Source organism: Corvus kubaryi, unplaced genomic scaffold (assembly GCF_017639235.1).
Source record: "Corvus kubaryi isolate FWS band 111438036 unplaced genomic scaffold, C.kubaryi_AGA036_p1.0 37387, whole genome shotgun sequence".
Classification (NCBI taxonomy): domain Eukaryota; kingdom Metazoa; phylum Chordata; class Aves; order Passeriformes; family Corvidae; genus Corvus; species Corvus kubaryi.
Window position 1 is genome coordinate 1700248 of NW_024581129.1, and position 13364 is coordinate 1713611.

Here is a 13364-nt window from a genome sequence, read left to right on the forward strand (position 1 = left end):
GCAGTGCTAATTCTTTGATGGTTCTTGTGTGTCCCCTCCAGCTCGGGAGATTCTAGGATTCTATGATTTACTAGTCTCAGTGAACCACTTCTTTTGCCTAAAGCCGGAATAAAAATGATTTTTAAAAATGAAAAATATGTCTTACCCACAAAAATTATAGCTTCTTTCCCTGCAGGAGGTCCAAATAATCCTTTTCTTCTTCTGTCCAGCTTGGACATAATAATATCCTGGGTTTGGTTAGCAGAGGTTCTTGCAGAGAAGTTGATGAAACTCGGGATGTATTTTTCCTTTGGAAGTTTTAGTAGAAAATTGTTTGTTATAGCTGTTTTTCCAGTGCCAGTGGGACCCACAAAAAGCAAAGGGACACTATGCTCCACATATGTTTTAAGAAAAAACATTTGTCTGGCAGTTTCCATTGTTGGAATGATCAGCTCAGATACCTGCAGGAAAGTAAAATAAAACAGGAAAATCAAACATCTAATACCTTAATCAACATGAATTCGCAAGCAACTACAGGAACCCTGCAGCACAAATGCATTTTTATAAAATGCTATTGTCTGAAAACCTAAGCTATAACAAGGTTCTAGTAGATACTATGGCCCCACATCTTGTTCAGGGCTTGTACAGCCAATAGCACAACCAGTATTATCTATATCATGGTTTACAAACATTATATAAAGCCTGGATGGAGAACTATAAAGTATGGCCTAGTTCTGTTACCCTACTGTGCAAAGGGAAAGGAACACTGGTTTGGAAATTTTTTTCTCTTCTTCACTTTTTACTCATGATTAGCAGCTGTGGATTTGATACTGAGGGAAGATTTTCGGCAGCAGAATGAAATGTAATCTTACATCTCTCATGTACTTAATAGACAAGACGATTGCAACTACAATGGAATGAAAAGTTGAACAAGCTTAAGTTATCTTGAAGTTTCATCTGCAGATCTCTGATGTGCTTCACTTCCATTCAGTTCACAGCTGCCATCAAAATCTGAGTGTCCCTATTTGGAAATGGAGGTGATCCAGGACTCTCAGTACTGTTCCCCATATCCCAAAGTAGTAGTAAATCTCTTTGCTTGCTTTCTCTAAGTAACTTATACCATAATATCATAAGATTAACCACTGGAAACAGAAATGAAGGAATGGAAATTCAGGCTTTGGCTTTTTCCTGCCATGGTTTCCCCAATATCAGAGGCTGTTAGAGAACAAAGCAGAACCCAAATTTTAGCCACCAGGAAACCTCAGGGCTCCATGTGCACCTGCAGCGCTGAACTTCCAGTGTCAGTGCTACCAGAACTGAGACAAAAGCATGAACAGGAGCTTACAGAGACTAATGAAATGTTGCAAAGCAATCATTAAACAGCCTCATATAGTTATTTATACCTCTAAATCATTTAGTCAAATAATTATTTTCTACAATAAAGACACCACTGTGCACCTTAGCCCCTGGGGCGATAACTTGCTCTTCCTTTGTGATGCAGTCTGTCCACATGTGCCACTGCCCATGGCCACGCTTGTGAAAATAGAAGTCATAAACACTCCCTGTTAATTGAAAAACACAACATAGGAAAACCCACTGATTAAATTATAAACTTCATTAATTTGAGTGTGAGATGTTCAACACTGAGATAATGGAAGCTTTCTAGTAGATACACAAAATACACCCCCACCCTCCCATTCCCCCCCACCCCCCCACTGCCATTATCATCACCAAATCATTTTAGGTCAGATTCAGCCACATTGTTTGAGTACAACAGAAGGCATATGCTACTCCTGGGTAAAAGAGCCAGGAAAGGGCACCCAACTGTGCAGCCCAAGGCTTGGCAGATGGTGGCTCTGCTGCAGACTTAACATCTGCCAGGCACACTAAGTGCCAAGCTTTCTTACTGCTTTATAAAAGGCCAAGCAAGTACAGTTACAAAGAAGCACCTTTTTCTGGGAAGATATTATTTTTGTTAAGCTTCACATTTTTAGGGCGTGGGTTTTCCTCATTCATTCCATTGAGCAAGTTGCGGAAAAACGAATCAAATTTTCTTCTGCTGTCTGCATCAATGATCCCTCCAATTGTCCACACCAAAGCAAAAAGGAAAAGGGCCTGCAGCCATGAGGTGATCTGCTGATTGGACAAGCTTTCCCTGTCCTCTTCATCAGATTCCTTTATTTCATCTAAAACACGTATTTTGAATTTTAGTTAAATGCCAGTAACAACCATAAACCCCAATTCAAAATGCATTTTTGCAAAAGTACCCTGAGACAAAAGTAAAGCACTGTTTTCGGTGGAATGAAGCCAATCTACAAAAGGAGGATCTTGTCTGTGTAAAATACTGTTTACAAATAAAAATGAAATTAGAAGAAAAATATTTAGAAAGAGTCCTAACTCTCTTCTTCAGATGGTAGCAAACAGCAAGCAAAACATAGAAAATACTCACAAGATCATATTCAGTTTCGTAATGACACCAGTTTCCAAATGTGAAAGCTCTGTATGCTGGTCAAAGAACTATTAGTAATACTGATCAGTGAGATCACTGAGTGTGTTGTATGAACTCAGCAGTAAGGAATTCCTGTGGTATTTCCTTGCATCTTATAACCTGCATTTTGTCCTGGGACATGGCAGGAACAAAAAAGAAAAATTGAAATAAAAAGAAGGTGGCTTAGGGTACTTACCAAGGAGAGAAGAATAGAGTTTCATCAAGCTGTAACTCAGGTGAATAGAGGACGTTTTCACAATGAATTTGCAACGATGGTGAATGAAATCTAAACAGGGCTCGACTAGCCACATAAACAAGTCATTGACCTACCAGGAGAAAAGGAAACAGCTGTGTGACAATGCAGGACTTGCCACATTCCCCACTGTCCCTCAGTTCACCCTCCGTCAAACATAGGGCATCAGAAACTCTCCAGGTTGGCAGAGAGAAGATCAGGAAAGGGCCTGTGTGAGGCAGTACTGAAATGTTCACAAAGTCACACCATCACTATCTGATGGGGAAAACAAGTTGTTTTTACCATGGAGAAGTTTTCAGCAGGAATTCTGTTACCGAGTGACTAATCCAGACAGCAGAGCAGAAGCTCAGCCTAGAGAGACCCCTGTCTTGCTTAGGCAACAACAAAATTGTTCCAACAGAAACAAAGGCAAAGGCTTCACCCTCCCTTAAAAAGAGGCCCCCTACTGAGGACTCAGCACAGATACTGTGCCACAGCAGAAATTCCAGTATGCTGGGGCAGACTGGTGCCTGCAGGAGTGCCACAGCAGGGGGGTTAATACTGACCATGGCTGGTGGTATCTGCTCCATGAACTCAAACTGGAAAACAGGACAGGAATCATGACCTACCCTTTTCCCAGGAACTAGTACTCAAGAAGATGCACCAAAGGGTCAGGCTATCTATTGGTTAAGGAATAATTATTTTACTCTTATGAACTAAGAAAACTATAAATAAAGAACTCTTCTAGTCTTGATACTTCTTGGGAATTTGATTCTAATTTCCTGTAAAAACTGAAAGGGGATCTTCTCAAATCACATAAATAAGTTTTCTACAGCTCCAATCCTAATATTATTCCAATTATTTTACTAGATTTTAATGCCTAATAATAGGGATTTAAAATTTTCATTGAAAGCTGATTCTCACCAACATGTACTTTTATTTGCATCTACTGAAGACATAGTACAATACACAGCACAAAGAGCTCTCTGTCATGCAAGCAATGAGGTGGAAAAGGCTTTCAAGACTAAGCTGTCAATGGTAATAATAAAAAAGTTTTGATTCCCCCTGTCTGCCTTCAAGTGGGCAAACTGTGAATATCACCTTATAGTTAATCTAAATTAGACTTAGGTAAAAAATGAAGTCTCGCACCAGCGCCCGGTGTTCTTCCTGCAGGTTTGGAGGCAGAGTTTTCATGTAGGAATCCTTCAGTGGCTTCCAACCCAACTGTTGTGGGTCCATATAGATCATACCACACCTGGGAAGAACAAACACCTGTGGTAGAGGAATACATGTGCAAGGTGGGACAGTTCAAGCTTGAACGCTCTCACATTACCTGCTGACAGTTGCTGGAGATGCCTCCTCTAAGTCCGCTGGCTCAAAGATTAAACTCATTTTTGAATTCATCTGAATTATTTCACCACTCATTAAGCATAACTGGAAGAAGAGCATCACATAAACATGGTCTAGTCATGTCAGTGCTGATTGTGCAGTCAAAGCAATGCCATACAATCACTGAAAATTCCACTTAGTGTCACTCCTCATTCATTCATTTGTATCCTTACAATACATGATATTTTATGACCTTACCTCAACTTTTCCATGTCTTACTGTAAGGCTTGCAGAGAAACAGAGAACAATGCTCTATCTTTAAATAACTCTGCAAGAAAAAGCAGTTATCACGTGCATCTTTTTTTTAAATTTATTTATTCACTTGGTAATTTAAGCAAGTTCAGTTTTCAGTCACAGAACTGAGTTCATGCATTTCAGTTTCCTAAAAAGGTCAATAAAAAAGCCTCAGTGATAAACCTCATTTCAATGAAGAAGAAGCAAGACAAGGCTTCTAGAGAGAAGTAACAGGTTAATATTATCTAATACCATCTAAACCCATTCATACAATTGGGGAAATAAAGCAATGCTTTTAAGCACATCAGCCTTTCCTGAGTTTCACACTTCCTTTGACTAACATAGTACCAATATTGCTACTACTAAAATCAAGTCTGTTTATTCAAGGACGAGGTTACAGGCAAAAAATTAGGCTACCTTTTTATTATCATCCAGCACAGTGTTCATGTTCTCTATCCAAACTGCATCCACTGGGCCATCAAAAATAATCCACTTGCGATCATCTGTGGTAGAAGATGCTTGTTCCCTGAAGGCCTTTGCAAGAATTCCATCTGACCACTCATGACTTACAGGATCAAAACTGCCATACAACTGCCCCATAGTAATGGCTTTGGGATTAATAACTTTGTATTCAACAGCAAATTCATCCATGGCATTTGCTGTGTAAAAAGGCAAACACACAAGCTTGAGAATTTGACAGGTTAGTTTTATTCAATAGCTGAAGTACAGAACTCAATGATTCCTGAGGATCCTACTCTAGCTGCTCAAAGCAAGAAACCCCAGATATCTGGCATCTAGGTAGCAGTAAATACGAAATTCCCTTACTTGTACAAGGGAAGCAAGAAGTCTGATGTAAAAAAACACATGAAAAAAAGAAAAAGCACAGCAGCATAGATTTCATGTACTTAGGGGAGCTACTTACAATATCCTATCAGAGCAAATTTTTTCAAGAGTATTATGCCAAATAAAATGCCTAACAAAATTCAGAAAAGCATAAACACATTAGTATGGCTTACTGTTTCAGCAGATGTAAACAAAAATACTATCAGACAAATATACCAGACAAAAATAGTTCAATTAATAGAAATTTTGCAGTCAAGGAAGGAGAATATAGGACAATTAACAACCTGGGCATGTCTCGGCAAAGGAAAAATAACAGTCGTAGAATTGACTTCATTTAATGAGAAGTTTGTGGCTGGACAATGTTACCTGCACACAAATCAGCCAGGGCTCCAGCCAGCACTTTGTATGAACTGGTCTTCCCACTCATAGGATCTCCAACAATCATGAAACCATGGCGCACCAGCATCATTTCGTACACCTGCCAGTGACAGGAGAGCCACTCCTTAACATGGCACAAAAGCAAGTGTTATGTGTTATGTGTATGAAAGTAGAAGTCTCTCTCCTGCTTTCAGATGTGACACAACCAAATCTCTGCACTCTGCTGGTTGACCAAAGCCTTCATCCGAATCAGGGGGCAGTCATGCTTTTATAGCAATTCTCACTGATACAATTTAAGAAGTCATTTTCCCCAGGCATCCTCCCTTTCTCCTTGCTAAATGTCATCTCTCAGCTGCAACAGCAGCACTGTGCAGGGTGTGAGGGCACAAACGAGACACTGCAGATCACAGCCCTGAACTGAAAGGGCCTGAACTGGAATCAGTGGTTACCAGAGAAGCTGACAAGAAGGGACTGAAGCTACAGCTCTGAGGATCTGGCATATGGTTGGTCCCACAGAGGCTGTCTTTAGACTGCAGGAGTGGTAACTTCTTCAGTCACCCCACAAGATCTTGTCAAACCTCAAGTCAAAGCAAAACCACCATCAAACAGACTTTTTTATCAGGTTGAGGTTGATATTTCCTGGTTTAGCTCCTTCACAAACTGTCTGAATTACAGAATCACTATGAGAAAAGCAGGCTTTTATTCCATGATTTTTACTCAGTAAAAATACTCCATTTGTAATATTCCATCAATTGGTAAGGAAATTATTAGCTATTCATTCATGACACAGACAGTGAATGAAGAATGTTTCTGCTCTCATGCTTTTCATCCCCAGAAGTATGTGAAAACAAACCTGAATAATTTTTCCAATGAACCATGGCACTGGTTGAAGATTCAATTTTTCAATATTTTCAGTTAGTGCCTTGCAAAATAGGTCATAGTCTGGTGTAGGAAGAACCACTCCAGGAAACAGGTCAGATATGATACCCTGTTAAGGAAAGACAGAATAGAACACCATTTAAACATAGGTTACAAAAAGAGAAAATTCCCAAGTAAAACAATATTCATACAGATAACAGAAGCTTAAAACCAAATGTCCTCAGCCAACTAACTAACAAACTAACAAAACTAACTTCTAGGCAAACTGAAGCCATGGAAGTATTCTGTATACATGAAACTGAAACCTGTGCCTGCAGTTTTCATGAGCATACTGCTATTGCAAAAAGAAGCTTAAACTTTGCAAATTTGCCCCCATCAGGATTACACAAAAGGATGTGAAAGTAGTTGAAAGAATTTCAGTGATTAAATAGAAGGGTATGTGCTCCAAAATTTCAGAGCAGTGACTGTGGCTGTGCTTGTACCCTAGCTTTTAGTCTTTAATATTGATTGCTTTGTAGCTTAACATAGTCTTTACTTCCTATTAAAGCAGCATGCAAACAGAAACTTCTTCATTTTTATTCTGAACTCAAATTTCTAATTGACCTTAATTATCCGCATCTCTTTTGGAGCACAAAGTCAGAATGTGACATTTCAAAGGATGATTTCCACAAATGAAACAGCACAAGATGATTTTTAACAAGATACCTTCTACAACATTTTCTAGAATAACTTTAAAGGCACCATTGAAAGTTTGCTTTACAAAATAATCCTAACAGAACCAAAGAGTTCCTCCAGATCAGTGGACTGAAATAACTCTACACTAATATGGCATCAGCTAGATCAAACCATTCTAAATTTAGATAATGACCTGTTTCTGCAGGTTCTTATAATGGATCTCATCATCATCAAACCTAAAACACACTGGCCTGATACCTTACCTGAAACAATGGCACATCTTGGGACAAGAACTTGGCCAAATTAACATCCAGCAAAGCCCGAAGTAACAACACACTTTCATTTTCAGTTGGGTACTTCAGTTTTAGGTTCCCTGCAGCTGTCAGGACAGATTTAACTGCACGCATGCCATAATCATAGTGGTGCTGAGATGACAACTGCTCTGAGCACAAACGGTAAGTGGCAACAATTTTCTGGGCAAGACTGTGGATAATAAAATATAGCATGTAAAGTGAAAATAGCTCACCATGCAAGGAAAATAATTTACCTATTTATATACACAAAGTAACTGCAGTGATTCTAAGACACAGCAGCTGACAAGATGGCCCAAAACATCTGGGAAGCAAGACTGTAGATTATGCCATGCTAGAGAATGTGTGCATCATTTAGGAATTCTGTCTGATATTCTGATACATTTTCCAAATGATCCTGTGTAGAAGTGCACATCTGGCAACATGAGGTGGTAAATGAGAATTGACAAGGAAGCAGGAGATTAAGAAGTACTTTCTGGAGGAAAAAAAACATGGACAGCCTTCCATGTATGCCTTCAATGCCTTATAGAGGAATGAGGTATATCAGACTCAACTAAGGTAGAAAATTCAGCATGTCTTACCTCTTAGAGTCCAGAAATCCCATTGAATAAAGTGAAATTTCCCCAATCAAGGCATAATCTGGGACCATCATGGCAACTGTTCGGAACAGTGCCTATAAGGAAGAAAGAAAGATGCCAACTTTGGACTATGGAATACTGTAATAAATTGTGCCTGTTTTGTAAGAATAGCATCTCTCCATGAATTCATGAATCATTTGAAATCTATGAGACTTCTTTAGAAATCTGTTCTATTCTATTCTGATCTTATCAAGAGGTTCAAGAGGTCTGTGCTAAGCACTGCAGTAACAAATGCTTAGAAAGAGTCAATTCTAAAGAACTATGAATACAGGAAAAGGGAGGTGACATTCATCTCACTTTCATAACAGACAAACTAGCACATAGTGTGGTTAATGCCCTGTAAAAGATGATGCAAAGAATTGTGGCAATGCTAGAAAAAGAACCAAGACCATATCAGTCTCTCCATAGCATCTCAGCAACTCACAAAGTTGTAATAAATTTAAATTGGGATTGGGATCACCAAGCCATTGTAAACCCAGAGAATTTCCACTTAGGGAGAGCACAGTTAAACCTGTAAACTGGTATCAGTATGATTAGACTGAGCCCTTTCATCTGTGCATTTTGTACAACCCTAACTGTTTACTAAAGCTTGGAGAAAAGCACAGCGGGGTGCACTTGAACAGGTCATCAGTTGTGCTGGTTTTGGCTGGGGTAGAGTTAATTTGCTTCACAGTAGCTGGCCTGAGGCTGTGCTTTGGATTTGTGCTGGAAACAGTGTTGATAATTCCGGGGTGTTTTTGTTACTGCTGAGCAGAGCTCACACAGAGTCAAGGCCTTTCCTGCTCCTCACCCCACACACCAAACAGGAGGATGGGGGTGCACAAGGAGTTGGGAGGGGACTCAGCCAGGACAGCTGAGCCAAGGGCTGTTCCAGAGCATATGGGGAGATGCTCAGCAGAAGCAGCAAGGGAGGGGATGCTCAGAGTGATGGCGTTTTTCTTCCTTAAGCAACCGTTGCACATCAGTTTATTATTCGACTGCTGACTTTTCTCATCACTATAGACTAGAAGTTGAAAATTCAGTTTAATTTCTACAAGAAAGCAGGATTTCAGACTTACCTTCAGATTATCAGGCAACTCTGCTCGTCCAGCATAGCCAGGATTCATCGTAATAAACACAGCACATGTGGGATTAAGAGAGATCTCTGTCCCTTCAAAGATGAATTTTTTGAGTTTGCGAACAATAGCCTGCTGGATGCTAAGTATTTGTTGGGCAACTACAGATAACACTTCAACCTAATACAGACAGAACAGATTGGAAAGCATAAGACACTTGGAGATAATATAAAATGGTTTTGTTTACATATTTTGATGGCTGTGTTTGCATTCCTCCAGGGAAAATCACCCTCAGCCTATATATTAGCTGACTATGGAAGGGATCCTCTGAAAGTTAGTGCCACTATTTCTACTCAACAGAGGCTGATCAACAGAGGCTTCTAAAAGCCTCCACAGGGAAGTACCATGCGCCTGAATGTAGACATCTAAGTTACTTGGACAGGAACTCCCTCTGGAGGCCTCTAAAAGCACTTTCCCTTCAACTCAGAGCTTAGGCTCTCTGGAAAAACTGACTCACTCAATGCCCAAAACTGAAGGTAAATAATAGGTAAGGCTGCCCAGTGCCAATCCTGAGTGTTTTAAAGTATCAAGGTAAAAGAATACTGGACAAGGAATGCTAACACTTGAATTCACTAGAAAACAAGCTACAACAGAAAAATGGAAAAATTAAGGAATTAAAGATACCAATCCTACGAAATAGAATTTAATGAAATTTCCACATTTACTAGTATGTACTTAAATTGAATTCCATCAAAGTAACAATAAAACTTATCCACCAAATTTAAACCAAAAAGACCCGAGTAAGATCAAGGGGGGAATTAGATGTGTCTGTTTACACAGCTTGGTGACCAGGTCACTCAGTTAGTGACACCCAGTTCTAGTCATTACAGGAATAACTCCACTGGGATTTGTCTGTCTTGTGCTGAATATAGGCAAATGCAACTCCACAGCTGTAGCTGGATTTCTCAAGGAGAAGACAAGAACAGTTCTTTCCCAACAAATGAGTGTCACATACAAAAGAAAAAATTGTAAAGGAACTTTTTTTTCTGCAAGACAGCACAGGTAAGCGTGTGCTTCTAGAGCAGGCAGCTGAGTGCCTATTTCTGTGTCACTAATTATCAAAACAAAGAGGCCTCACCACAAGTAAAAGCAGAAAATTGGCAATACTGCTGTCATGTCTAAATCTAAAACTTCTTGTGTCTTAAATTAAAGCTTTCTCATTTTATTTGCCTGAGTTAAAACATTACCTCAATTCTATTGAACTCGTCAAAGCAGGCCCACGCCCCAGCTTGTGCCAGCCCCTTAAAGAACTTGCCCATTGCCTTGTAATCGAGGCCATCAGAGCAATTAAAGACGACACACTACAACAAAAACACAGAGAGCATTTCTCAGTATTAACACAAAGTCCACTATAAAATTCTTAGCATCTAAAATGGGAAGGGATTATAGTTGCTAATTTTGGATTAGAAAACCAGGATGCCATATAGACACAGTCCTAAATGTGTGCTTCTTATCAGCTGGTCCTGTGAATAAAGAACAGAACCACAGGTGAGGAGCTGGAAAAGACCTTAACATGTTCAAGTCCAACTGTAAACGAATAGCTACAAAACAAGCAGCACTTGCTTAAGAATGGCATTTTAAGAAATATCTACGATATATCCAAACATAAACAGTGGAAAGTAGAAAAAAGGGACTTTTGGTACCTGCTTAGCTATTGCTTTTGCTAGATCTTTTGTTGTTTCTGTTTTGCCAGTTCCAGCAGGCCCTTCTGGAGCACCACCAAGATTTAATTTCAAGGCACCCATTAACGTCCTACATTATCAAGAACACAGGCATTAGAAATAGCAATCTTTAACGTCAGATTCTTTCTGAATGGATTGATAAGTATTTTCCTATCCAGGCTCCCCTGGAAACAATTTACTTGTTTCTCTACTGACTTTGCAGCTTGCCCTAAAAACCCAGTATTGTCTCGTAAGTGATCCCTAATTGTGGAAGCTCACATTCAGCCACTTGGCCTAAAAGGAATGTCAAGGCTTTTATTACATGCATCCACCTTGTATATCCACAATTACACAAGCAAATGAACAGTGCCATAAGCAAAATGGTAGAGTCTGCAAAAGCATGCATTTCCCTCAAGTGGCACTTGAACTGGCAAGAGCTTGAAGCTGGTTTTATAAATTCAGCCAATCCTTAGAAATGGATGAGAAAGCATAAAGGTTGATAAACCTGGGAATCACATTGCTTTTCAAGTGAACATCTTACTAAAATGAGATCCCTGTTAACACTGGAGTGATCTGATTATTTTACAAAATCCTCATTCAAAGGCTTTGACTCATGTCCTCAGGGCTCACCAGAAGTGAAATACCACATGCCTTTGAATATTTAAACCTTGAGGACTGAAGCCTTTCCATTACAACCTCTTGCAAGGCAGTGGAGGAACAGGAAGCTAACTGCATTCAAACATCTGTGAAGGCGTGCCGGTTTGGACTATTTGGGCTCTATAATTACTTCATTTATTTTACAGGCAGGCATACCCAAACTGTGTGTCTTATTTCAGATTAATTAACTGACCAGTGCTACTGTAGAATTTGCAGTTCCATTACCATGTGCTGCCACCTCTTTTCGGAAGCACTTTGTTGGATACAATAGAGTCTATTACTCTACTGGTGTAGAAGCCTATACATTGTAAATATTTTACCATATTTGGGCAAAGATATATAAGATTTGCCTCTAAATTCTACAGGAGAATACTAGCTGCTGAGGTTCCTGCTATTATTAACTAGAACAAATGAAAGTAAACATAGATCAATCCAAAAAATGAAAACATTATTCACAGACAATATGGCTTTACCTATAACATCGATCTGTCAGTGGGGTTATAACCAAACGCTGAGAATTGCCCAGATACTCATAACCATATTTCATTTCTGTTGTGATCATTCGCACTATCACATCATTCTCTTCCCAGTAGTATCTCAGCTGAGAAATCCACTGGAAGTCATTCAGATCTATGACTTTATCTTCAAGCAATTTTGAGACCACATCACGAGCTGCAGAGTACGACAGAGATTGAAAAATCTAAACACTTCTACTGTGTTAGTTTACTTAAAACAATTTATAAGTAAAGTAACATTTACTTAGAGCTATATAAGAGTAATTCAACATTTAGAGGCTGGATTTCACATTAGAGAGGAATTTGCACTTGTTTTGAATAGGGAGTCAGGTTAATTTTAACCAGATTCCAGCATCTGTTCTAAGTAGATGGGAGATCCTTGTGCAGTACTGAGCAATCCCCATTTGCCGAAAGAACTGAGCAACAACTCTGTAAAGGCTGATTCAGAGAAAGCATTTTAGGTGCCTCTCTCCAAGAGCCCACCCAGCTAATGAGAGCAGAAGTGCCCCAGGTGTAACAAGGGCAGCAGCAGCTGCACATTACCGTGCACATCGATGACAATGAGAGCTCCAAGGGTCAGCCGGGCTCCACTGGACAGCTTTCCTCTCACTAACTCAACTATGTCCCTAATCTGTAGATTGCTCTTCTCCAAGAAATCCTGTCACAGAAACAAACACAGGCATTAATGAGATGCTGTAGCCAGCAGTTCCTAAGCTCCTATGGGTGCAATCATTGTAGACAGCCCCTCCAACAAAACATATTAATGGAAGTCTGGGCACTACACAAACATTTAAAATTCTCTTTTGCATACTGGCATTTTATTTTACTAGGAACACTTCAAAAATATTTATGGCTTGAAAGTAATATAAGCAGAAGGTTTATCTTTCTTCCTAATGGAAATGACAACACTACGATGGGAGAGGAGCAGATACTCTTTGTTTTGGTTCCCCCATACCAGAAAGGAATGGGCATATGGGACCAAATCCATTAGCAACATGGTTTAGTTGGCTCTAGTTTAAACAGAGGTCGGACTACATGAAGTCCAGAGATCCCTTATATTTTGTGATTCACTGTTCTGTGATTCCTTCTCATTTTTCTCCAGCTGTGGATTGTTCAGGATACTTTCTCTGAAAGTAATAAACATTTTTAGTTCTGTCTGGATCTATGGAATAAGATCTTCCACTGGTGTTAAACAATACAGGCAAGTTAAATCTAAGAAATTCAGTAGGGATACAGAAACAAAAAGCTAGTATTAAAATACAGTATTTGGTGTAAAGCTTATTAATACTTTTCTATTCCAACATTTAAAAAGCAGCCCAAACATTCTGTTGACAGAATTAATCTCCAAATAAATCCTCATCCACCCAGAT

General features: G+C 39.4%; 1 protein-coding gene across 2 annotated transcripts in view; it reads right to left on the reverse strand.

The window, feature by feature from the left end:
* The window catches only part of DNAH3 (dynein axonemal heavy chain 3), a 57053-nt gene that overhangs the window by 19034 nt on the left and 24655 nt on the right, over nucleotides 1–13364 (reverse strand). For both annotated transcript variants that reach the window (XM_042037219.1, XM_042037220.1), the window contains exons 28-43: nucleotides 12538–12652; nucleotides 11953–12151; nucleotides 10805–10913; nucleotides 10349–10462; nucleotides 9105–9281; nucleotides 7990–8081; nucleotides 7361–7580; nucleotides 6397–6531; nucleotides 5532–5643; nucleotides 4740–4981; nucleotides 4033–4133; nucleotides 3849–3954; nucleotides 2664–2793; nucleotides 1929–2165; nucleotides 1438–1541; nucleotides 146–440 (exon numbers count right to left, since the gene is read on the reverse strand). In XM_042037219.1, the coding sequence (XP_041893153.1) occupies nucleotides 146–440; nucleotides 1438–1541; nucleotides 1929–2165; nucleotides 2664–2793; nucleotides 3849–3954; nucleotides 4033–4133; nucleotides 4740–4981; nucleotides 5532–5643; nucleotides 6397–6531; nucleotides 7361–7580; nucleotides 7990–8081; nucleotides 9105–9281; nucleotides 10349–10462; nucleotides 10805–10913; nucleotides 11953–12151; nucleotides 12538–12652 (2488 nt within the window). The remainder of the gene's footprint in view (nucleotides 1–145; nucleotides 441–1437; nucleotides 1542–1928; nucleotides 2166–2663; nucleotides 2794–3848; nucleotides 3955–4032; nucleotides 4134–4739; nucleotides 4982–5531; nucleotides 5644–6396; nucleotides 6532–7360; nucleotides 7581–7989; nucleotides 8082–9104; nucleotides 9282–10348; nucleotides 10463–10804; nucleotides 10914–11952; nucleotides 12152–12537; nucleotides 12653–13364) is intronic.